This window comes from Coffea eugenioides, chromosome 9 (assembly GCF_003713205.1).
Source record: "Coffea eugenioides isolate CCC68of chromosome 9, Ceug_1.0, whole genome shotgun sequence".
NCBI classification, from domain to species: Eukaryota; Viridiplantae; Streptophyta; class Magnoliopsida; order Gentianales; family Rubiaceae; genus Coffea; species Coffea eugenioides.
The window spans coordinates 145,080-169,680 of NC_040043.1; the positions used below are offsets into that span (position 1 = coordinate 145,080).

Consider the following 24,601-nt stretch of genomic DNA (forward strand, 5'->3'; position numbering starts at 1 on the left):
TTTCCCCCCAATAGTGGGAGCCAAAACTTTCCAACTCTGCAAACTTTTCAAACTTTCAAAAACCCAAAAACAGAGTCTCAGACAAGGAGCAAACAATTAGATACTTTGCAACCAATCAAGGCGAATTTGTCCGCATTTCCAAACAAGAACAGTTGTAAGTGCTAATTGTTGTCAGTACAGGAGCTTGCCCAGGTTCCAGGAGCTTCGGACAACTTAAATACAAGCTGGTCGGAGCTAAGAAGATGGAACGTCACAGTACAGAAATTTGCAGCCATAAATGCATGCTTGCTTAAAGCCAGGGTTTCACTTAGGTTTTCTTTCTTAAACTAATTCTCTGCATTAATTACATTTATTGCTCTTCTTTTTTCTTCCTTTTTCTATCTACTTGTTTCTGGTCTCCCAGAAAGGCATTATCTAGTGGAAGTACGCAGATTTGAGTGCTCATCTGTATAAATTTGGTTAGATCTAGTTCATACCTACAGAGAAGTGGGATTTCACCTAAATATCATATTACTACTATGGCGGAAGAGTTGACTGAAATTATGCAAAAGTTTGCCTTAAATAGCCATGAATACAGTGTGACTGACCTAGATGAAGGAGATGCTTGCATAGGCAGGCAGGAATGCCAGACCAGTCTGTTGGGGAGAATCAAGGGAGATAAGATAGCTAATTTTACTGGGGTTAAAAATTTTGTGGCAAATGCTTGGGGTTATCCGAAAGATCTCAAGATGACTGAGCTAGGACCAAACTTCTTCCAGTTCGGAATTAAGGGGGAGGAAACTAGAGAAAGGATAGTCAATGGAGGGCTTTGGATTTTCGATAACCAGATACTTGTGCTGAGTAGGTGGTACGAGGGGATTGAGGATGATCCTAATGCCTTCAGAATAGCACCACTATGGGTTCAAATGTGGAACCTTCCTTTACATTGCATCTCTAAGGAGGTAGGGAAGAAAGTAGGTGCAGTGTTTAAGGAAGTCAGGGAAGTAGTTATTCCGCAAAATGGAGGTAAAGAAGGAAAGCATCTAAAGGCACATGTCATGGTTGACATTTTTCATCCATTGCTTCGAGGAACAACAATCAAAATGAATGGACTAATGAGATGGATTAAATTCAAATATGAAAGGTGTCCTGACTTTTGCTACACATGTGGGATTATAGGCCATAATGAAAAGGCCTGTAAGTCAAAGATAGTAGTAGAAAATGGTCAGCAAGAGAACCAGTATGGTCCATGGTTGAGAGTAAATTCTGGAAAATCTTTACTCCAAAAGGAGAATAACAACTACAAATCTCCTTCCAAAAGGCAATATTGGGGGGTGGAAAATGGGGAACTGGTGAGGAAAGACTCAAAGAGACAGGATGGGGAACATGAAGCCACAGCTCCAAGAGGAAAGGAACATCTGGAAGAAAGGGATAAGGAAATACATAAACCAAAGGAGAAAGTTGACTATATACCAAGGAAGTTGAATAAGGAACTACAGGTACAGATTCTGGTCAGCAAGGAAAAAATGGGAGAAAGTCATACAAGTATTGCCAGTGTGGAGGAAATCATAAATGAGGAAGTCCAGTCAGGAGCTCAACCATTCAGTAGTAACAAGATGGTGGAGCTTTTACAAGAAATGAAAAGATGCAAAAAGCCAGAATTTCAAGGAAATAATGGAGATGATGAGATAATGGTGGACAGGGAGCTGCAAGAACCAAAGCAAAAACCTGGTCTAACCATCCAAGAAGACAGTGGTAACATGACCATGCCAAGTGAGGTACAAGACAAACCTGTGAGTCAAAGCAGCAAATGCACTCAAGTAGAACATCCTCAGAGACAGGAAAGGAAAACAAGGAAAACAGCAAGGATATCAATGGGAAGGGGAAGGAAGGTTTTGCAACAGATTGATGGCAATTGTCTAAGCCAAGTAGGAACGACCAAAAGGATATTGGCATTGGAGGATGAAAATATGACAGACACTGAGACCATCGAACACATTCAGAAAAAAAACAAAGGGGGAGGCCAGGAAATGGAAATAGAACGATCAGAGGAAGGGGTGGGTGCCAGCCTTCACTGGATCCCAAGGGATCCATGAAGGTTATGGTGTGAAATTGCCAAGGTGCGGGGAGCCCCTTGACAGTTCCCCACTTGAAGGAATTCAAGCGACTCCTCTCCCCAGAATTGATGTTTCTATGTGAAACTAAGAATAGGAAACAATATATGGAAAAGATTCAAAGGATTCTAAACTATGAACACAGCTACATAGTGGAATCAATGGAAAGAGCAGGTGGCATGGTCTTATACTGGAGTGCACATACCAAAGTACTGCAGGTGCAACACACGGCCTTCACTTTAGAGGCTCATATAGAGGACCAAAGCAGCAGCAGTGACTGGTGGATGGTTGGGATCTATGCTAGCTGTGATGACTCAATAAGAAGACAGCAATGGTCAGTCATACAAAGAAGGAAACATCTATGGGGTAATAGATGGATAATAGTAGGGGATTTCAATGACATTTGTTCCAACAAGGAGAAATGGGGAGGAAGGATAAGAGAAGAGTGGACTTTCAATGACTTCAGGAACTTTATCAATGAGAATCAGTTGGTTGACATTGGTTACGAAGGACAGCCTTGGACCTGGAGCAATAACTGGGAGGGGGATGGTGAGATTAAACAAAGGCTTCATAGGACACTGAGCAGTGTACAATGGAATCTGAAATTTGAAAAGGCAAAATGCACTCACATTAAGTCTCATGCGTCTGATCACAGTGCTCTACTGTTGGATACTAACCCCATGAAAAGGAACAGGAAAAAAAGATTCTTCTTTGACAAAAGATGGCTTCAAAGGGAAGGAATAACTCAGGTAATCAAGGAAGCTTGGGACAAGAATGTAGAGGGGTCCAGGATGTTTCACATTAAGACAAAAGTGAGGAATTGCAGAATAGCTCTACTTAGATGGAGCAACAAAAGCAACAAGAACTCTAGGAAAAGGATTGAGAGTATAAAGGAGAAGTTGGATCAGATCCAAGGAACATCACTGCCAAGTATCAGAAAGGAAAAGGCTTCTCTTAAAATGCAGTTGAAGGAAGCTTACAAGGATGAGGAAATGTTTTGGAGCCAGAAAGCTAGACTCAGATGGCTACAAGAAGGAGACAAGAATACTCAGTTCTTCCATACACAGGTTAACAGTAGAAGGAAGATGAATAGAATGCAGCAACTACAAAAGGAAGATGGGACATGGGCAGAAAATGAGGCTGAACTGGGAGCTGAAATTGGTAACTACTACAGGCAACTCTTTACCAAATCAACCGAGAGTAGTAATCATGAGATTCTAGCTGGAATCCCAAAATCCATATCTGAGACTATGAACCAGGATCTAACTAAGGATGTAACAGAAGAGGAAATCAAATCTGCAATCTTCTCTATGGATAGCAACAAGGCTCCTGGCATAGATGGGATGTCCCCCCTTTTTTTCCAAAAATTCTGGGATATAATCAAAGGAGACCTGGTAAATGCTATAAAAGCTTTTTTCATTCTGGTAATATGTTAAAGGCTATCAACCATACCATCATTTCCTTGATCCCAAAAGTCCCCTGCCCCACCAACATCAAGCAATACAGACCCATTAGCCTTTGTAGTGTAATTTACAAAGTTATTGCCAAAATTTTAGTCAATAGGCTCAAACCAATTTTGCATCATTGCATCAGCATTAATCAATCTGCTTTTATCCCTGGGAGACACATTCTTGATAACATCATTATCTCTCATGAGTACTTGCATCATCTTAAAAACAAAAGGCACGGTAAGGATGGATTTATGGCTGTGAAGCTTGATATGTCTAAGGCCTATGATAGAATAGAATGGCATTTTTTGCAAGTTATGATGGAAAAAATGAGGTTCTGTGAGAAATGGATAACATGGATTATGAAGTGCATAAGTACAGTCTCCTTCTCCTTTAACATCAATGGAGAGTGTAAGGAATACATTGTACCAGAAAGAGGGATAAGACAAGGTGACCCTCTGTCACCTTATCTATTTCTTATATGTTCAGAAGGCTTCTCTAGCCTGCTGAAGAGAGCAACACAGACAAGGAATATGGCTGGCATGAAGATAAGCAGACATGGTCCCTCAATAACCCATCTTTTTTTTGCTGATGACTCCCTGATCTTCTGCAAAGCCAACTCTCAAGAAGCAAAGGAGCTGAAGAGGATACTAGAGGTATATGAACAAGAATCTGGTCAGATGGTTAACTTAGACAAATCTAGTGTATTTTTTAGCAAAAATGTGAATTTAGCAACAAAGGAGGACGTGTGTACGGAACTAGGAGGTATTCAACCAGTATCACAAGGGAAGTACCTAGGATTGGCCATGGTGATATCAAGGTCTAAAGGACAGCTGTTTGGCTACATAAAAGATAACATCAAAACAAGGATGCTAAGCTGAAAATATAAGCTCCTGAGTTCAGCTGGGAAAGAAATTCTGATCAAAGCTGTGTCTATGGCAATGTCTACTTACACAATGTCTTGTTTCAAATTACCTTGCAGGTTATGCAAAGAGATAAGCTATGCTTTTCAATTTCTGGTGGGAGAAAAAGACAACAAGAATAAGGTTCACTGGGTAGCTTGGAAGCAGTTGACAAGGGAGAAAAAACGAGGAGGCATGGGATTCCAGGAGATTCAAAGCTTCAATAGTGCTTTGCTGGCTAAACAGATTTGGAGAATCATCAGAAATCCAAATCTGTTATCCAACAAAAAATTCTGAAAAGCAAGTACTTCCCAAATTGCAGTGTGCTGGATTGCAAAACTCCCAACAATGCTTCATGGTTTTGGCAAAGCATCATGAGTGCAAGAGAAGAGCTTCAATGGGGGATACGGAAAAGGATAGGGAATGGACTTTTAACAAGAATTTGGGAAGATCAATGGATTCCAAACCAACATTTAGGGAGACCTGTCACAACCAAGCCAGAAGATTGTCAAGTACAGAAAGTTGCTGATTTGATAGAAGGCTACAGGTGGAATAGGAATCTCATCTTCAAAAATTTCAAAAAGGAAGATGCTGAAAACATTCTCAAGATCCCCATAAGTATTACAGGAAGAGAGGATGACTTCTTCTGGACAGAAAACCAAAAAGAGGAGTACACGGTACAATCAGGCTACAAGGCAATCCAAACTAAGAAAGAACAAGAGGGCAGAGGGAGAAGAGAAAGGATTGAGCCCAGCAACAGACCAAGAAAGAATGACATGTTGAGAGTGCTGTGGAGCCTAAGAATCAGTCACAAAGTTAAGATCTTCATATGGAAAGGCCTGAAAGAAGCAATTCCAATCAAAGAATTAATCTGGAGAAGAATGTCAAAAGGAGACCCTATATGCTTAGGTTGTGGAGAGGAGCTAGAAACCTTGGAACATCTACTGCTGAAATGCAAGAAAGCAAAGGAGATCTGGAAAGCTACACCAATACAATGGGATGGGATTCAGGAGCTGACTGGGAATTTCAACAGCTGGTGGGCTGCATTATCCGAAGCAATTCAGAGAGATCAGGGGATGGACCATATATCTCTTACATCATATATTCTTTGGCAAATTTGGAAAAGCAGGAACGATAAAGAGTTCAACAACAAAACACATGATCCAGCACAAGTGATCAACAAAGCCTGGAATGCTTGGATGGAGTTCAATGAAGGGATAAAAAAGGCTAGGAGGTGTAGCATTGAACAAACAACAGCACCACTTCAAATGGAGGAACAAGAAGCTAGCCAAAACCCAGACAATAGATCAGCAGGAATGCATATAAGAATAGCAACCAAGTGGAACAAGGCATCAAAGTCCATTGGGTATGGTATTGTAGCAGCTGACTGTAGAGGGCAGGATGTGATGGGATGGAAAATGAGGGAAAACGAAAGCTGAAACCAACTTCAACACGACACTGAAGGTGTAAAGTGGGCGTTGATCAAAGCAGCAGAACAAGGTTGGAGGCTGGTATGTATTGGAGTTCCTGATACAGAACTTTTGCAGCAAATTCAAGGAACAAAAACAGTAGACATGTGGTTAGCTACCCTGATAGAGGACATCCGCGAGCTAAGTAATATGTTTTACAAATGCTCTTTTTGCATAGGAAAATATAAAAGGAATGATCTAAGTTGTTTGTTTAGCGCTCAAGTTTTGAGCAATTATTTTGATGTAGAATGGGTCAACCCCAATCTATTGTGCTAAATGCACATTGTAAAGCATCGAGCAAGTCTCGCCTGTATATACTTATATTCCAAGCAATATAATCTTATCGTTTCGACAAAAAAAAAAGATTGGTAAGCATGCAAAAAAGGTGTTCATACTTGGATCTTTGGATATCTTTGTATGTAAACATGTCTTGACTGATGGTAATTGTCAAGATTTTTGAAAGTTTAATTCTACAATCATTATGTTTTTATCACTGGACGTCTCTTTTGTTTGTAGTCCATATTTGCATTAAAAGAGCCAAAGTTTTCTGGGGCAGTGTTTTAAAAGTTAGGTAATCCACCTTTATTGTTAGATGTCTTTCTTATATGTAGTCTGCATTTTTATTGAGAGAGTCAAAACTTATGAGAGCAAGGAATTAAACGTGGAATAAAATTAAAGTGTGTGTTGTACCTGTACATAGTCCCATGCTACAGAAGAAAAATCATTAATTTTCCATATTGTTGAAACTTAAATAGGATGTCCTTCACTATTAATGGTGATGTTTTTCCAAGGTATCATAATTCATAAAAACAGTTAAATTTCACTCCTTTATGAGTATTGTGTGAGAACTTAATTAAGAAGGCGTGAAATTTGGTGTCAATTTTAAACAATGGCTTTAACACAAAGACGTGGCTTAGCATTCCTCCACTAATTGACACCTTGAATAAATAGGCCATGCTAGAAAGCACGTGAAAAATGACCTCGCATTCAAGGCCAAAATTATAACAAACTGGAACCTCTGGGGGCAAAGTGCAATTACCCAAGCGAGAAGCTCTGAAAATACAAAGGGATAATTTCATAAACCTCCCCTGAGGTTTTATGAAATATCACCTAGCTCCCTTGAGGTTTTCAAAATCTCACTTAGCACCCCTTGAATTGATATTTTGGTAACATTGAAAGCCCTTCTAACCAAAAGTAATATTAAAAAATTCATGTTTGAGGAGAGATATTATTTTAGTGCCTTTAATACCCTTAGGCAATAAAAAAATGAACATTTTACAAACCAAGAAAAAAAAGTACTAAATTGGAACCATCTTAAAAGTGGATAGATGAAAAATGGTAAGATTTTATGTTATAGTCAATGTCACTTCTACAGTAGGAAAAAATAGTAAAAGCAAAGTAATTGTGTTTGGACAGCTGATTATTTGTTCAAATATATTTGCTTACATCACCATTACAATTTTCAATACACCTTTTTTATCTTCCCAATTATCTTTTTATCTCACATACATCACATCACAAAAAATGTTATAGTAAAAATATCTCAAATAACTTACAATCCAAACACTAAAACCATTTCTATAAATAGAACCCTTCATAGCATTGAAGGTAATTAGCATGTAAAATCAAACATTTGAGTAAAAAAAACTTAGTAATAGATGAAATTCAATTTCAATATCATACAAAAAATTTACTCAAAATAGACAGAATTTTTTTATGGGTGTGAAATATGAAAATTTTATTATAGAAAAGTTAGACTTTAAATAATTGTTCGGAGTTTCAATTAGTTTATTTCTCTTACGCTCTACATGAATAGGAATAAATAAATAAAGTTGTGAAACACCAAAAAAGGAAAAAAATAAAAGAACTTGCAGCTATTCTTCTCCAAATGCATTGAATATTTCATTGATTAAATCCTATATTTCATTGATATTTGTAATTTAATTATACATATATATACATATATATGTGTGTATGTATGTATATATGTATGTTTGTATAGACATTGTTAAAGGAAAGTAGGAAATTTAGAGAAAGAAAAACAAGTTTAGAAAATTTAAATATGAGGGTATTATTGACAATTCATCACCCTTGATATTAGTATATGGCCCTACTATCACTTTAAGGGTGCTAAGTGAGATTTTAAAAAGTTTAGGAGATCTAGGTGATATTTCATGAAACCTCAAGGGAGGTTTCTGAAATTATCCCAAATACAAAGCAAAGCCCGGTTGAGTAAAATAATACCGTACTAGGGCACAAATTTTGTTCCAACCCAGTGCAGCTTCTCCAAAGGACTTGTTCAAAACCAGGTGAGCAAATTTTGCTTTTACTTCGATATTCAAATTCATTTGTAAACAGAATTTTGGAAATTAGTAAGAAATAGAATTGAAATCCCAACTCAGAATATTACTATTTTGATTGCAAAAAATCCTTCAGCAGTAACTGTTTCATGAATTTCTCACATTCTTGACTACAATCCAAGACTGATAACAATGTAAAAAAAGAACCCTTTTTTTTTCTGGTATGGGGAAATTTCCAATTAGTTGTACGATATTTGTGTGTGATTTGGTGGTTTTAAAGAATAGGGTTCTTGGTGAAGGAGGGATTACGTGTATTATTAGATGAAAGATTATTGTTATTTGCATTGAATAAGAATTGAAAATGCTCGGCTTTCCTAAGTTTTGATGTAGAGTAGTTAGTTTTCGTTCGTTAGTTTTGTAGCTCTAGATTCTACATTTTTCTGACTTGGAATTTTAATTTTGCTGTTGGATTCATTTAGGCAAAAGGAGGAGGAAACGGGGGAGAAGAATAGGGAAGGGAAGTGGGAATATGATGGAGCATGAGTCTAATGTTAATCCTACCCTTAGCAAGAGTACTGGGCTACCTCGGAAACGATTTTATCGTGCTCGGGCACATAGCAATCCATTGAGTGATTCCCATTTCCCTGTTCCTGTTGCCCCTTCTCAATTTGATTATTCCAGTCATTATCCTCAGATATCTAATGATTCCAAAAAGATTGAGTTTGCGGACATAGGTTGTGGTTTTGGAGGGCTTTTAATTAGCCTTTCAACGCTTTTTCCTGCAACCCTTATGATTGGAATGGAACTCAGGGATAAGGTGACAGAGTATGTAAAGGAAAGGATTTTAGCACTGAGGACTGGTAATCCTGGGCAGTACCAGAATATTTCAGTGGTTCGCACCAATTCGATGAAGTACATTCCCAATTACTTTGAGAAGGGGCAGCTTAAAAAGATGTTTTTTCTGTTCCCGGACCCTCACTTTAAAGAAAAAAATCATCGCCGTCGTGTTATTAGTCCTTACTTGCTGGATGAGTATGCTTATGCTCTTGCAGTTGGTGGAATTATTTACACCATTACTGATGTGGAAGAACTGGGGGAGTGGATGAAATCTTGTTTGGAGAGGCACCCATTGTTCGAACCCCTTATTGTGCAAGAGCTGGAAGATGATCCGGTTGTAAAGCTTTTGAGTACTGCTACTGAGGAAGGACAGAAGGTTGCACGAAATGGTGGACAAACATACCAGGCAGTATATAGACGCAGAACTGGTCCTATTGAATGATCAATCATGCTTGCTTGGTTGCATCTCGCAGGTCCTTAGACTTTCCCACATTCTCTTGCTCTGCCAGTAGAGAATGTAGTTTTGTGCTGATAGTATAGATTTGTGAAATTTTGGTATTGAGTGTACCATTGATTTATGTAGAACAAACTCATTTTTGTAGGCTAAATTCATTTTTCCCTTCCATAGTTTCCTATTGTGATTTCTAGCTAATTTTAGTGCATATTCATAGCACTGTTTGATTTTGTTTCACGATAGATATGAAAGGGCTAAACATGGTAGAATTTTGGTATCTTTGTTACACGTTCAATTGGTGTAAATGTAATTTGTCAGGTGAACTTCAACCTTGTTAACTACTAGTCGATCATCTTTTCTCAAGCAACAAGTGAACTTCTTCTGGTCTAGGAGATGCACAAATCCTTAAAGTGCATTCCATAACATGCTGTAGTGCATTTCTTTTACACCAGAATAAGACGTTTTTATGTTTGCTCTCCCCAAACCACCCCCAACCCCCCCCCCCAAAACATCCCCCTCTTTTTCTCCTTTTTAAGGAAAAATGAGAGAGGCTATGAAACACCAGTATTTTATTACCTACTGACTGGCTTTGAGAAATGCATTATGGCTCCTGTGATGCTTTGGGATTATGGTAATTTTATTTTTCAACGAATCGAATCTGTTGAAGACTATATACACCTGTGATGAAATAGATTTGATTGTGAAGTTTCTTTTCTGATTTTACCTTTCACCTTTGGAATGCAACTTTGCAAGTTTTTGTTGAGTTGATTTGATAATTTGGGAGCACCTAACTGATATTTTCATTAATAATCTTAATGTAAGATTAATTCTTCTGAACCGTACCTCTTTTATGTTTTGGAGTCTTTGATGAATATTTGTAGTGTAGGATTGATGTTTCTGGACTTAATCGTTACTCAGAGATTTTCTGCCCTTGTTCTTGATGCGAAAAATTGAAAATATTCCTAATCCAAATTGCAAGTAAATAATCAGATTTCTTTTTCTTTTTCTTTTTTTTGTATAAGTGGGGGATTTTAAATCCAGAACCTCCTACTTACGATCCCTCCTACTTTACGATTGAATTTCAAGTCTGAAAAAACCAATGCCCCGTGGGAGGGTGAAACTCTACAAATTGTGCCCAATAAAGATTAATTAGACCCTTTATATGAGTTTTTCGTATAGAATAGTAATTCACAAACAGACATTTGATTTTGGAGGTGAACTAAAGCCAACAGAATTCCTACCAAATAAGTGCTTGGGTACGTCTTTATTTGAACAAAAAAATAAAAAGAATTTACTATGCTATTGTGGCGCTTTTGTGATGTGATGTATATGATATAAAAATATAGGAATAATTGGAAAGATAAAAATATGATTAGAAAAGTGTACATGATGTAGACAAAGTAATTTTTCCAAATAATGAGATATCAAAAAAGTGATTCTGTTTGATTTTTCCCATCACTTTTGAGTACTACGTTATGCTTATTGTTTTTTTTTTCTTTGAAGTAGAAAAATGATTTATTATCAATTGATTGAAAGATCCGCATGAAGATTTTTTTTTTTTTTTTTTGTTATGCTTATTGTTGCTAGCGGAATATTTTTCTGCATGTTTTGCTATGAATTAGCAGCATGTTGTCTTTAGCTAATTGTAATAAGGTCAGAAAGTTAGAAAAGGAGTTTACTATCACTTAGATAATTAGGGCAATAAACTCTCTCAACATCCGACTTAATTTGTGTACACTTGACCTCCCACCTACCAAAATTTAAAGTCTTTGGTGGTGACCACCAACCCAAATGGCTAGTAGTTACTTAATTTGTGTACCCAATGGTACTTATTATTATCTAATGGTATATCATAATTAAGTAACAGATGAAATGGAAAATTGTTACGTTCTTCGTGAACACATTTTTCAATTATTTTTTTACCTCACATATATCAAATTACTACAGTAATTTTTTACAAAAAATTCAAAAAAAAAATACAATCCAAACAAAATGTAATATTTTGTGGAAAATGAGAAAAAAATTCTACTTCTTCATATTGAGCAGGTGTAACATGTCGAATTAGTAATAACACTAGGACTGTCAATGGGGCTGGACCAACCCGAGCTTGGCTCGTTCGGCCCGATAAAAAGCCCGATGAGCCCGATCATTTAGTGAGTCGGGCTGAGCTTGAGCCTAAAAAAAGGTCCGAATTAAATATGAGCCGAGCTTGAGCCTTATTAGGCTCAAACCCGATATAGGCCCGGCCCTTTAATTACCTATATATATAATATTTATATTTTGATATTATGTATAATTATATATCCAAATATATTATTACTAAATACTAAATATATATATAAATTACAAAACACAAAAATATATCTAAAGACTCTTTCATGAGCTTTCTTGAGAGTCAATATTAGTAATGCATAACTAAATCTCTAACTTTTCTTATTGGTTGAGTAAATTTTTGTACTGGCATAATATTGGTTAATTTCTTTTTGGTCTACAAACACAAAAATCATCAAGCATATTTGGATTTAAATCACAAGATTATAAAAAAAGTTTCAACTTTTAAAGATGTATTGGCTTATGATCGCATGTTTTATTACTATTTTTCATGCATTTTGAACGAATTAAATATAAATATTGTTGAAAAAAATTTTGGTTTATATACTTTTTAAGAACTATTATTTGTTCATGTTTAGTTTTAATATTATAGTCTTGTAAATGTTAAATTAGTTTAACAACTTAATAGTTATAGTAATTATATGAAGAAAATTAAGGAGTAATAAGTGAGCTTGGGCTAAACCCGATTAAGGCTCACAACCCGAATATTATGTGAGTTGAGTATGAGCTTCACATTTATGAACCCGAAACTCATAGTCCGAAATCCGAAAATGTTTCAAATTAAATGAGTTGAGCTTGAGCTCATCAAAGCCCGACTCATTAGGCCCGATTGACAGGCCTAAATAACACTCACTGGAATGCCAAAATATGCTCCCTTTGAATCCTTTCACTTTCAACAACATCAGAAAATAAATAAATAAAAAAGTAGACAATATATAACATGAAAGGAAGATTTTGATTGAAAATCATTTTAAAAAGTATTTTTTTTTGGTATTATTCAGTAATATTTATATATGATGTGATGCGTATGTTTCTGACTAAAAAAAGAAGAGTATTATTAGAAATGCATGTAAGAAGTATTTTTTTTAAAACTTCCAAAGGAATTACATGTATAGACACTGTATCAATCTAATATTATTTTTTATCAACTTTGTTTTGTATTCCTGTTTCTATTTTACTAATCCGATTTTTGACGAGAAGTTTGGTAATCTTAAAAAGTAGGCAAGTATATTAATGCGTAGGCAAGCACATTAGCATTAGTAAAGGACTTTCTACGCAAGAAGTTCAGTACTCTGAAAAAGTACATTAGCATTAGCTTATTAATGTGTAGGTGATATAGGGTGCAAAATTGTTATTCAGTTTATGATTATTTTCCCCTCGGTATTTGCCAAATATTGCATTATTAGGTAGATTTTAATTATATTTGGTATTTGGTGCTAATCGTAGGGAAGTGGAGCAAAAAGTGATAAAATTGATGATTTTTCAAGAATTGCTATCGAGTCCAGATGATTTGGAATTTGCACACGGGGATTTCCAAGTCCGAGTAGAACTTCGGATAGCTTTTGGGTGAAGATTTGGAAGACTTTGATTTTCTTTATTAGTTATAGTATTGGATTAGGAAACGAGTTTGTTTGGATAGTAGGTTATTTTCCCAAATATATTTGCTTACATCACCATTACAATTTTCAATACAGCTCTTTATCTTCTCAATTATCTTTTTATCTCATATGCATCACATCACAAAAAGTGCTACAGTAAAAATATCTCAAATAATTTACAATCCAAACAAACCCTAGAAGATTATCTTTTGTAGTATCTTTTCTATTTAGAAAACACGTCTTTATTATTAGTAGTTGACAGGAACTAGCAAACTGGGAAGAGAGAAAAGCCGGATTCCTGAGTGATTAGTACTTCCGAAAAGATAGAGAATTGCATTTGGACTCTTTATATGATTAGTCTCAGGCAAGAAACAGGGGGTGGTGACTTTTGCATCAGGAAAAAGAAAACGAGGGCAACATGTTTCTTTTCGTTTCTTTAGTTTTTCTTTTATCAAACACTGTGCGAATGGCTTTGGAAAAATAGGGTGAATTGTTTTAATTGGCCATGCGCAACTAAGTTTTCTTTTCTAATTGAGAAATAACAAAGGATTTGATTCATCTACATCTGGGAGATCTAATTGTTTTCGTTTTGTATGTTTTCTGATTTAATTTCTCATGGGTGTTTTTGTTGTTTCAATATCAAGAGCTCGATATTTAATTCAACTTGACAAACTAATGTCAATTAGGATAGTTAAATCTATAATTGTTTAATTGTTTTAAATTAGTAGCGACTAGCGTGATTGGTTTCATGTTAGGGAGACATATGATCTAATTTGAATGAATCTTGGTAGTGTGTTCATTAATTAGAACATGAATTTTCTAATTTCTAATGCAATCAAGAAATTAAATTTTACGAGTTTATCTAGAGTTATTTTTTTGTTAAGGAAGTAGCTAGCAGACGTACCTTAACTATCGAGACGATAAAAAGTTGGTTGTCATCGTTTGTTTGACAACCATAACCTGTTTATTATCGAATAGATGAAATAATTCTTGCATCGAAGAACAGTTGCATGAACCACTTCCGAAGTTATATTCTTGACTAGAGCTTGTTGATCCTTGATTTAAATTTAATTTGCTTTCGTTTAATTATTGTTATTTTCGTTAAGTATTTTATTTTAATCTTAATTTTCTAAAACCTCCTTAATTGGCTTTGTTTGGAAAGAAACAAATTTTTCTTCTAATTCCTGTGGAGACGACCCTACTTACCATTATACTGGAATAAATATTCTTATGAGTAGGTTTTTATTATTACACAGACTCAACACTAGTAAATTAGCATTAGAATTAGCATGTTAATGCGTAGGCAAGCACATTAGCATTAGTAAAGGATTTCCTACACAAGAAGTTCGATCGGTAATCTTAAAAAGTAGGCAAGCATATTAGCATTAATAAACAGCCATACACAAAATTAAAATTAGGCAAGCATACTAGCATTAATAAACTGCCATACACAAAATTTGAATTCTGAACCTCATAGAAGGAAAAACTCTAAAAGTTCTTCTCTGACCATTAGGCTAACCCCACTCGTTAGTACATAGATGGACTTTTAAAATATTTACTTTTGAAATCTGGCAACGTCGTGTTTATTAAAATTTTACTAATTATATTTGACATAGAAAAGTGAAAAATATATGTATATAAACCATAGTTATTAAACCCGGCCCGGAAAGGAGACCGGCGAAGGAGATGGGTCAACGGGTTACTGGTTCAACCGGTGGGTGAGTGGTTGAACCAGTGGGTCACTAAATATATTTAAATATTATATCTTATAATTTTTTATATAGGATATATGATATAAATTTTAATAAATAATGTCATAACAAATGCTCATTTGATTTAATTTGCTATAGAATAATTAATTTATATAAGAATCATCAAAACATAAATTTAATTAGTGATCCATCAAATTTTAAGTGTAAAATTTTATCTATGTTTAGTGTAATTATCTAGGTTACTTACAAATTTTAAGTGCAAAAAATTATTAAAAACAATATTTGTCTTTAAAATAAATTATGTAATATGTTATTTTTGAAATCTATTTTATAATTTATAGAATTTGGTGGTCATAAGTTTGTATTAAAAGATTCCAAATAAATTTGTTTTGGAGAAATAAAAAAAGAATAAAGATAAAATTGATAAAACGTTCATATAGCGTAAGAATGATAACTAATTAACATGTAGCGAAGTAGTCTGGTGGGGAGCTTGTCATAAACTTTACCTAAGGTCAGAGGTTCGAATCCAGCCAACAACTTTGTAAAATTTTTTCCTCAAAACCGGTTTCTTCACAAAACCGGCCGGGTTTCCGGTTTAATCCGGTTGAACCACTGGGTCGTTGACTAGTCAACGGTTCCAGTGCTTAACCGATCTAATTAGAAACCCGGCCCGGTCTACTGGCGGGTACACCGGGTTGACCGGTTCGACCGCCGGGCCGGGCCGGGAACGTAAACGGTTGTAACAGCAATTCATAGTCATTCTAGATTTTCCATGCTTCTTATATGTCAATCTCTGTGAAAAAAAATTCATTTTTTTAGCAAAATATTGATTATAGAACACTTCTTCTTTGACACAACAAATTCAAGAAAACGCATAACTAACATAGTAGTCATTTAATCCTTCTCGGTGGCATACTGGCGCTTTGTCATCTTGTTGCTACAGTCAAATAAACATTAATGTAAACAAACAAATGCAATCTCGTAAATTAAATGCAAACTTTTATGGTTGAGTGTTTGATTAGTATGTGCCAAATAGCAGAGTGTGAATTCCACACGCATTCAAGAATTCATGCAATCCATTAACACAATTTACACAGTTCATCTTCCTTTTAACCTCAATAATTCTTACAGTTAAGCACATTAATTTTTGTGACCAAGGGAACCAAAGGGTCAAATTTCTTTACCAAGCTTCCTAGGCCAAGAAAATGTAAGAGCTGCATTTACCTCTATATAAGCACTTTGCTGGTGAATCCAGTTTCACTACCTCACTCTTTTTCTTCTCCCCCTTGGTGCATTTTCCTCTCAAAAAATGGCTCTCAAATTCATCTCCCTGGTAATCTTGGTTTTGGTCATGAATTTTTCTTGCAATTTTTGCAGTGCTCGGCAGCTTCGAAATTTGGAGGAGGTAAAAGATGACAGTGGAAATGTTGGTGCTCCTAACACCCCAACCTGGCTTTTTCCCATCCCTTTTCCTCCATTCCCATTTCCATCCCCATTCCCAAATTTCCCCCTTCCATCCCCATTCCCAAATTTCCCCCTTCCATCCCCATTCCCAAATTTCCCCCTTCCACCTCCCTCCCCAGGTGGTTTATCTCCACTTCCTGGTTTCCCTAAAATCCCTGGATTTCCCAGTTTTCCTTTTCCACCAATATTCCCTTTTCCCAGTCCTTTCTTTAATCCCCCTACTTTTGCTCCACCTGCAAAGGACTAAGGCTTGAGCTCATGATCAAGAATTGCTCTGCATGTAATAGGTGCCATGGGCTAGCTTGATGTAATAAAGTTCATTAATGGCGTTTTAAGCTTTTTTATGTTATCTTTGGATCGATCTCGGCGTTAGAAAGAAATGACAAGTCCCTCTGTTTTCTGCTTTGATTGTAACTTTTGTTGTTCAAAATCACATATATATATGTGTGTGTGTGAATCATATCATGGTGGTGATTTCTTATCTAGTTCTTTGGGCATAACATCAACTTTCCTAAAAAAAAAAAAAAAAAACCCCCCAGTAAGATTTCTTTCTTTTTCTGAAAAAAAAGAGCAATAATTCGTGGTTAAACTGCGAGTATGAATTTGTATGTGGTGGTAATTTGGGATGAAATAGCTATGATAGAACGGCACAGACATTAGGCCAATTCTCTTCATATTTTGCCCACACAAAAGTTCTTGAAGAACTCACTCCAATTTTGTGTGGTCAAACGTATATCCATATTAGTATATTTGCATTCCAAAACTATTAGGCCTTACAATTTTTGACAAAATGAAGAGTCGATATTAATTATACAGCCTAATAGCAAATTAGTAGGGCGAATTTCTACAAATAATGATGAATCCAAAGAACATCACAATTTTGGTATCCTGCAAGATTTAGATCATTGGATGATAATAAATAATATTATCAGTGAAGAAATCTGCCAATTATCATCGTCATAAAAGCTCATATTCTCGCTTCCATTACAATAATTATCTAAAAGGAGCATTTTTTTTTTTTTGAATTCAGCATACAAGTTACATATCCTAGTGTTTAATACATCATACTTATGACAAATAATAAGATAAATAGTGGATCAAAATCTAACCTTGTGACTAATGACTGATAATACTCTAAGAATCCATTTTAGAGTTACCAAAAACCATCATGTCAAATTGGATCGCATGGAAAGAAGTTCTTGGATCTTGAGTCATGAACTCATGATCAACATGAAAATCATGGCCATGGGGTTTTCCCTCGGAGTTGTCTTTTGATTCTTGACGATAAGGAAAGTGACATTTTATTCGACAGTAATTAAGGGAACACATATTGCAGTTACTGCTCTTGGCTAGTCAAATGCAGAATTTTGTGGGGAGAGGGATGAGTTTAATGGTTTGAGGGAAAAGGCAGGAATGGTAACGGGGCGGCGGTGGGGACGAGGCTGTCCACTAGTCTCCCCTGCCCCCACCCAACGCCCGCTTCCCCCCGCAGGTACGAGCTACTAAAATTTGTCTTATAATTATATTATAATCAAATTTTTGTCAAAAATCAAGAATTTAAAATGCTAACATATAATTAAGTCATTATTCATTGTAATTTTACAATTGAAATTCATAAAAATAATCAAATAAAAGTTATTTGAATACAATTCAACATGATGAGATAAATACAACTAAAGTGGTCAAGTTATCATTTTTGAATTTTAAAAATCATCCTCCCAAAACATGTCATTGGTCATCAAGTCTTTAATTTCCTACTTCAATTGTCATTAGGAATTTAATATAAATATATTAATAAATTGAGTATAACTAATTAATAATTTTTATTAATATATATGTATAATTATTAATGTTATATATAATATACATTATATAATACTTATAACTAATAATATATTTATAACTAATTATATACACACAAACATTTAATTTTTCTAATGGATGGCAGAGCGGGGGTAATACTCCTCTGCTCCTTGCCTCGTTTATTAACGAGGGGAAAAAATTCCCCCTCCCCCCATTCCATTAGCCCCCACGGAGCGGGTGCTCGCGCCATCCCTAAGGAAAGGAGTATCAAGTGAGATGTCTTTAATTCCCATTTACACTGTAAAATTTTTTTTTAACTGAAAAAATGCAGAATTTGTCAACCTGGTTTTTTCGGAATTTAACAGATTGGTGTCTGGGAAACACAAATGACCCAGGACTATAGAAGGATACTCAATCAAAACAAGATGATACCAGAGAAATTTATTCGTTAATGTTATTAGATGGTATATCAGGATTTAAAAAAAAAAAAAAAAACACGCATACACACACATATCCAGAAAACACACATAGCCAAATGAAACAGATGTAGACAAAAAATGGAAGATAATGCTCTAGAAGTCGAACCTGAAACTGTTTTTATTTTCTACTATTCCAACTTCTAATGCAATTTTCAGGCAATCCTAATTTTTTTTTTTTTTGCATTAAACTTTCTTAATTATATCCACAAGTTCACAAATTAACACCATGTAAATCTAAATATGAGCATTCTTTTTACTTCATACAAGGGAAAGACTCCGAAAGAAATTAGAAGGTGAAAAAAATAATATATGCCATTGGTATAAGGGCTTAAGAATTCATCAATTCTCACTAGACTAAGGTTCCGTTTGATAAAACTGAATCTGAATTCTGAAGTCTGAATTCTGAATTCTGAATACTGAAACAATTAATTTGCTGAATTTTAAGCACCGAAAAAAATATATGAATGTCTGAATTTTAATGCTAAACCTATTTATACTGTTTGATAAATATTTATAACTGAATGCTTAATAAGTTTAATTTGACAATTTTGCCCTTATATCCTTTCATTCAAAAAAGAAATAGAATCTATGATTTAATTAGTTTAAAATTGTTAGGTATGAAAATGACAATATTTATTTTTAAATCAAATTAATATAAAAAATGAAATATATTATATGAGGAGTATGGAGAAGATGTAAAAATCATTAAAAAAGGATAAAAGAGAAACTAAAAATCGTTAGATAGAGAATATTATGTTATTTAATCAGATAAGAATTTTGAACATAATGAACAAATAATGGTAGATTTGGTAGATAAGATAAGGTAGTTGAAGTAATTCTATTGAATCTTATCAGAATTAAGCATTCAGTTAGGATTCTTGTGCTGAAAAAAATACACACAGGTTCAGCACTGCTTAACAAGATCAGCAAATAGATTTTCATTTATCAAACACTCAAAACATCTGAATGTTTGAAAAAATTCAGATTCAGCACTTTTTTATGTTATCAAACAGACCCTAACTTTAGTCGTTGACTGATAATCATCATCATCGTATACATAATGCCACTCGAACAAGCGTCGGGAAGAGTTATTAGAGACGACCCTCCCTATAATTTGTAGTCATGATTTAGTCATAAATATAATAAATTCAAACATAGATTTACTCTCTTCTGGGTTTTTCTTTGTGCGCGTTTTTTGGGTTTTTATCCTTGTGAAATTTGAGATTTTATAAATCTAAAATCTAATTCTTTAGATTTGAAATATCTCCGTTATTGTCAGATCTAAATTTCTTTTTAGGCTTGAACAAGTTTTAATCAGATTTGATTGTCAGCAGACATGCACTGATGTATTAGGTTACAAGGATTCATCCGAATGAAAGATATACAGGAGTATCAATATTATTTTTATTTGTATCATTTTGCTAGATTTGTTATATCTATTGATTTCAGATTTATATCGTATTTCTTGGATGTATTTTTTGCCATTAATGTGTATTTATTTGGATCAAACGATCTATACTATTAAAAAAAAAAAATCACGTCACGTAATTCTGACACAATTGACGTTTATAAATGTCAACAGCATTTACGCACTTCTATTATACAATCGTACAAATTAGGTGTGACGGATTACAACCTAAGTATCGAGAGGGCCTTATCCATCATTCGGAAATGTTAGCAGGCCTCCCAATTTTACTCGCACAATGGAAAAAGCGACGTACGGTTTTGTCCATTGTATGATGTCGATCCCAGCATTTGCCACTTGGTCAACATTTACTGCTTAAACAATTTGCCCGACCCAATTTCAGACCAGGCTTCCTCGGGTCTTAATCGCCTCCAAGCCCATTAACACCTTTATACTCAACCCCCTTGTATTTATGCCCTTATCTCACTTCGTGCCTCCAATTTTGTTGGTCATGACTTCTCACCCCTTTTTAAAACCTTCATATAAGAAAGAAGTATTCAGTTGTTTTTCCTTTTGTTTCGCTCTATTTTTTCCCGCTTGTCTTTCCTTTATTTTTAAATATAAATTATTTCACTAGTGACATCTTAATTATATTTTGTTTTCATTTATAATAATGATTTATAAAATAAATAAATTTTCAACCATTCTCTGCAAAAGAATATGAAGATAATTGTAATACTTTGATTGTAAAAATCGATAGCTAATTACCTATCATAACCCAAAAATTTTATTTATTCGATTGTTTATATTTTTAAGGGATATTCAATTGACTATCTAATGTTTATAGTTTGTATAAAGTTACCCTACTATAGCTCATTATTAGTGAATAATTTATGATAAAAATTTGCACCAAAATTGACAATGAATTAAAGTAAATAAAGGATCATTCAAGGTAATATAATGTTTTAAAATTATTGGCTTGAAAAAATGAAATGGCAAGAAAATTAAAGGAATAGGGTAAAGGTAGACATAGTGTACTAATTGTATCAGAAAAATCAGTATGAACCCATTTTGAATAAGAGGTGATATTTGCACTTCTCAGTTAGCCATTATTTATTGAGTGAAAATGTGAATGTCAATCCCCTTCTAAATCGTTCTGATAAACAAAATTGAGTGTGCCAACTAAGATAAGCATATGAATATAGAGGAATTAAGTGTAATTTATCCAAAAATGATGCACTTCTTCAATGAACGAGGGGAACAATTTACTTGCCAACAATTAAACACACAAAGGAATTGACTGTTTGCAAGTGGCGGTGAACCAAATTCCCATCAAGAAGCAAACTAGCGGAGTAGCTCATATCTGATATCACCAATTCTTTTTTTTTTTTTCAGCGCATTCTTGTTTCTTCCTTTCTTCTTCATCTCCTTTACTTTCCTCCTACCCAATTTCCAGATCCCAAGATTACTTAACCCCACATAGAAACTCAAGAAAAACCCAGTAATCTTCCAGACAAATTCATGTATTTGTTCTGAAAACTCAAGAATCCATCCATCCGTCCATCCATTTATCTATCCAGTCAACATCAGAAAACAGCTATGGATCTCTCCCTGGAAGAACTCCAATTCTTGACCATACCAGACATCCTAAAAGAATCAGTTTCAATACCAAAACAATCTCCCAAAACCTTTTACCTCACCACGCTTTCCTTAATCTTCCCACTTTCCTTTGCCATTTTAGCCCACTCCCTCTTCACTCACCCCATACTTTCTCAGCTTCAAGCTGACCCTGCTGGCTCTCACACTTCCCAATGGACAAAGCTCCTGACTTTTCAGTTCTGTTACCTCATCTTCCTCTTTGCCTTCTCCCTTCTTTCCACGGCTGCTGTAGTCTTCACTGTTGCCTCGCTTTACACTTCCAAGCCTGTGTCTTTCTCCTCCACAATGGCAGCCATCCCTTCTGTTTTTAAGAGGCTTTTCGTTACTTTCATGTGGGTTACGCTCACTATGGTGATTTATAACGTGATTTTTATCGGGTTTCTTGTGCTTCTGATTATAGCTGTGGATACCGAAAATGTGCCTTTGTTTTTGTTTTCGATGGTGGTTGTTTTTGTACTGTTTTTGGTGGTTCATGTTTATATAAGCGCATTGTGGCATTTGGCTAGTGTGGTGTCTGTTCTTGAGCCTGTTTATGGATTTGCGGCTATGAAAAAGAGCTATGAGCTGCTCAAGGGCAGAACCCGGATTGCTTTTGGGCTTGTTTTTGGGTATTTGGCAATTTGTGGGGTGATCAATGCCCTTTTTGGTTCAATTGTGGTTCATGGTGGGGACTCTTATGGTGTGCTGCCAAGAATTTTGGTTGGTGGATTCTTGGTTGGGGTGTTAGTGATTGTCAATCTTGTGGGGTTGTTGGTGCAAAGCGTGTTTTACTATGTTTGTAAGAGCTATCATCATCAGGGAATTGATAAGAGTGCTCTTTATGACCATCTTGGTGGATATCTTGGGGAGTATGTGCCTCTCAAAAGCAGCATTCAGATGGAGAACTTGGATGCTTAGCTTGAACTCCTGCTGGCAAGAGAGGTTATTAAATCCCTGTGTTGTTTCGGATTCTCTGTAAGGAAACCAAATGATATCTGTAAAGACAAAAAATTTCAAAGGGGTGTGTGTGTTTTGTGACAATTGTATTTCATTGTTGCAGTAATAAACCTAGCTAGTTGTTATTTTATGTACGTTGCATTTGCCTCCATATGCTTTGCTCTATCTTGGTATATGCTGCGCATGTTTTTCACATGTTTAGGTTTGATAGTTCAAGCTGTATTATAAGTAGGAGTTATGATTTTCTGTTTCCTTGAGTCACCCTATGAATTGTTCATATATTGCAGAGAAAAATCAGTCCATGTGGAAACCAGTGAAAGGAATAATGCATGTTTAATTCTCTTAGTCTAGTAATTTGGACTTGGATACCTGCAAACCGCTCCAAATGTTTAGAGTTTGGCTACCCATGCTACTGGTCTCATCATGTATTGATCATTGTCGTGCAAAATGGATGTAGGGAATATTTGTTAATTGGAAATCATTGTTGGTACAACCTTGAGATTAAGTTGATGCAATGTAAATTTTCCTCTTCTTGTTGAATGAAATTTTTGTATGGTAAAAACAAAATCTCAAGATGACTATGCAAGGTTTTTCAGCTATCCTGCTTGTTATAACTGAAGAATGTTGTTTCTAGTGCTTATGGGGTATAAACACCTAAGTAAGCTGACTCCCTCACACTCAGGAATGGAAAAGGAACTAATGAACAAACAATTGTTATTCAAATTCTGGCACTTGTTCGATGCATATTCTGTTGCATCTATGGTGTATCTGCTTTCTTCATTATATCTGGCACATCTGGTACCTTTGTGGAGAATAACATACTTTAGCATAAATGTAATAACCCAGATAAACCACACACTAAATGGACAAGTAAATTGGTAATTAAAGTAAGATCTCAAATTATCTCTGCAGTTATTTATCTTAAAGATTTGTGAAGGTAGTAGAAAATGGCTATTGAACTTAACTGGTTCCAAGTTGAATTTTTTTCCTCCTACAAAAAAAAAGCCATATGAACAATGTCTTATACACCTCTTTATGTCATGGACCTTTCACAGCCATGCATTTATACTCGGTTTTATACTTGACTGGTATTTACTTAGAAACTGAGTTCCAAATCTATTCCATACATGGTACCTGGCCAATTTCCAGTCTAGGAATAAGACCATTCTCTAGCTTGCATGTTCTTGGTTTAGAAAATGATATAATAGTGGGACATGCTATTATGACTTGGTAGACTGCTCATTTTTCTCTAAATACTGGATATGGGAGGCAGGTAGTATGTGTCACTACAGGATGACCAGGTTGTGGATGCATCTTTGGTATATCTAGAAGATCAAAGATATGTCAACTTTTCAAGTTTCAACTGGTTCTTGAAAGCAAAGACAAAAGGCATGGGGAAGAAATCTAAATCGAGCCAGATAAAATCTTGAGCATGCCAGAGAAATCAGTAGCATGAGATCTATGCACCAGAGTACAAACCAAAGCAAAGAGCTCTTTATTGGATATCCAATACTCTGTCAAGGAAACTTGCATAGAGTAAAAAATTAGTTGGGTAACTATAATTAACCAAAATATTACACTTCGGTAGTGATCAGGTGAAGCTTGTGTGTGTTCCCTCAAAAGCTATGTATCTCCTTTCCATCAACGACAACCTAAAGAAAGGCATATATTGCATAATAAAGGCTTCCCCTTTTGCCTTTTCCTCAATATTCCCCTTTACATGTTCTCCTGAAAGATAGCTGTTGCTTTGAATTCTGACATTCATGGAGATTCTATGTTGATTATGTACAACCTTGACAAAGAGATGTTAGAAAGTGTCTTCAAGGATAATAGCATTGGTAATTACAAGGTTGGGAGAAGATAATTTTGTCAAGTGCTTGGGTGATACTGGTGGTATAATGAACTTATTGTTGAATGCTCACTTTTCAGG

General features: G+C 35.2%; 3 protein-coding genes across 3 annotated transcripts; all 3 read left to right on the plus strand.

Moving 5' to 3' along the window:
• The first annotated feature begins 2,200 nt into the window (after positions 1-2,200).
• LOC113783152 lies at positions 2,201-5,882 on the plus strand. Its single transcript, XM_027329214.1, has 4 exons — positions 2,201-3,487; positions 3,532-4,376; positions 4,524-4,636; positions 4,690-5,882. The coding sequence occupies exons 1-4, from the start codon at positions 2,201-2,203 to the stop codon at positions 5,880-5,882; spliced, it is 3,438 nt and encodes a 1,145-aa protein (XP_027185015.1).
• Positions 5,883-8,163: 2,281 nt separating this feature from the next.
• On the plus strand, positions 8,164-9,863 carry LOC113782993 (tRNA (guanine-N(7)-)-methyltransferase-like). The gene is made up of 2 exons (XM_027328986.1): positions 8,164-8,221; positions 8,692-9,863. Exon 2 carries the CDS (start codon positions 8,742-8,744, stop codon positions 9,489-9,491), a length of 750 nt encoding a protein of 249 aa, XP_027184787.1. The 5' UTR covers positions 8,164-8,221; positions 8,692-8,741; the 3' UTR covers positions 9,492-9,863.
• An 11,578-nt stretch (positions 9,864-21,441) lies between these two features.
• Positions 21,442-22,805, plus strand: LOC113782654. Its single transcript, XM_027328527.1, has one exon. The coding sequence runs from the start codon at positions 21,676-21,678 to the stop codon at positions 22,630-22,632; it is 957 nt and encodes a 318-aa protein (XP_027184328.1). The 5' UTR covers positions 21,442-21,675; the 3' UTR covers positions 22,633-22,805.
• Positions 22,806-24,601: the final 1,796 nt, after the last annotated feature.

Coding starts and splice junctions, on each gene's coding strand:
- LOC113783152 (XM_027329214.1), top strand. CDS start 2,201: ATGGAAAAGATTCAAAGGATTCTAAACTATGAACACAGCTACATAGTG. Junction 3,488..3,531: donor ATATAATCAAAGGAGACCTG/GTAAATGCTATA, acceptor AATATGTTAAAG/GCTATCAACCATACCATCAT. Junction 4,637..4,689: donor AAGGGAGAAAAAACGAGGAG/GCATGGGATTCC, acceptor CTGGCTAAACAG/ATTTGGAGAATCATCAGAAA.
- LOC113782993 (XM_027328986.1), top strand. CDS start 8,742: ATGATGGAGCATGAGTCTAATGTTAATCCTACCCTTAGCAAGAGTACT.
- LOC113782654 (XM_027328527.1), top strand. CDS start 21,676: ATGGATCTCTCCCTGGAAGAACTCCAATTCTTGACCATACCAGACATC.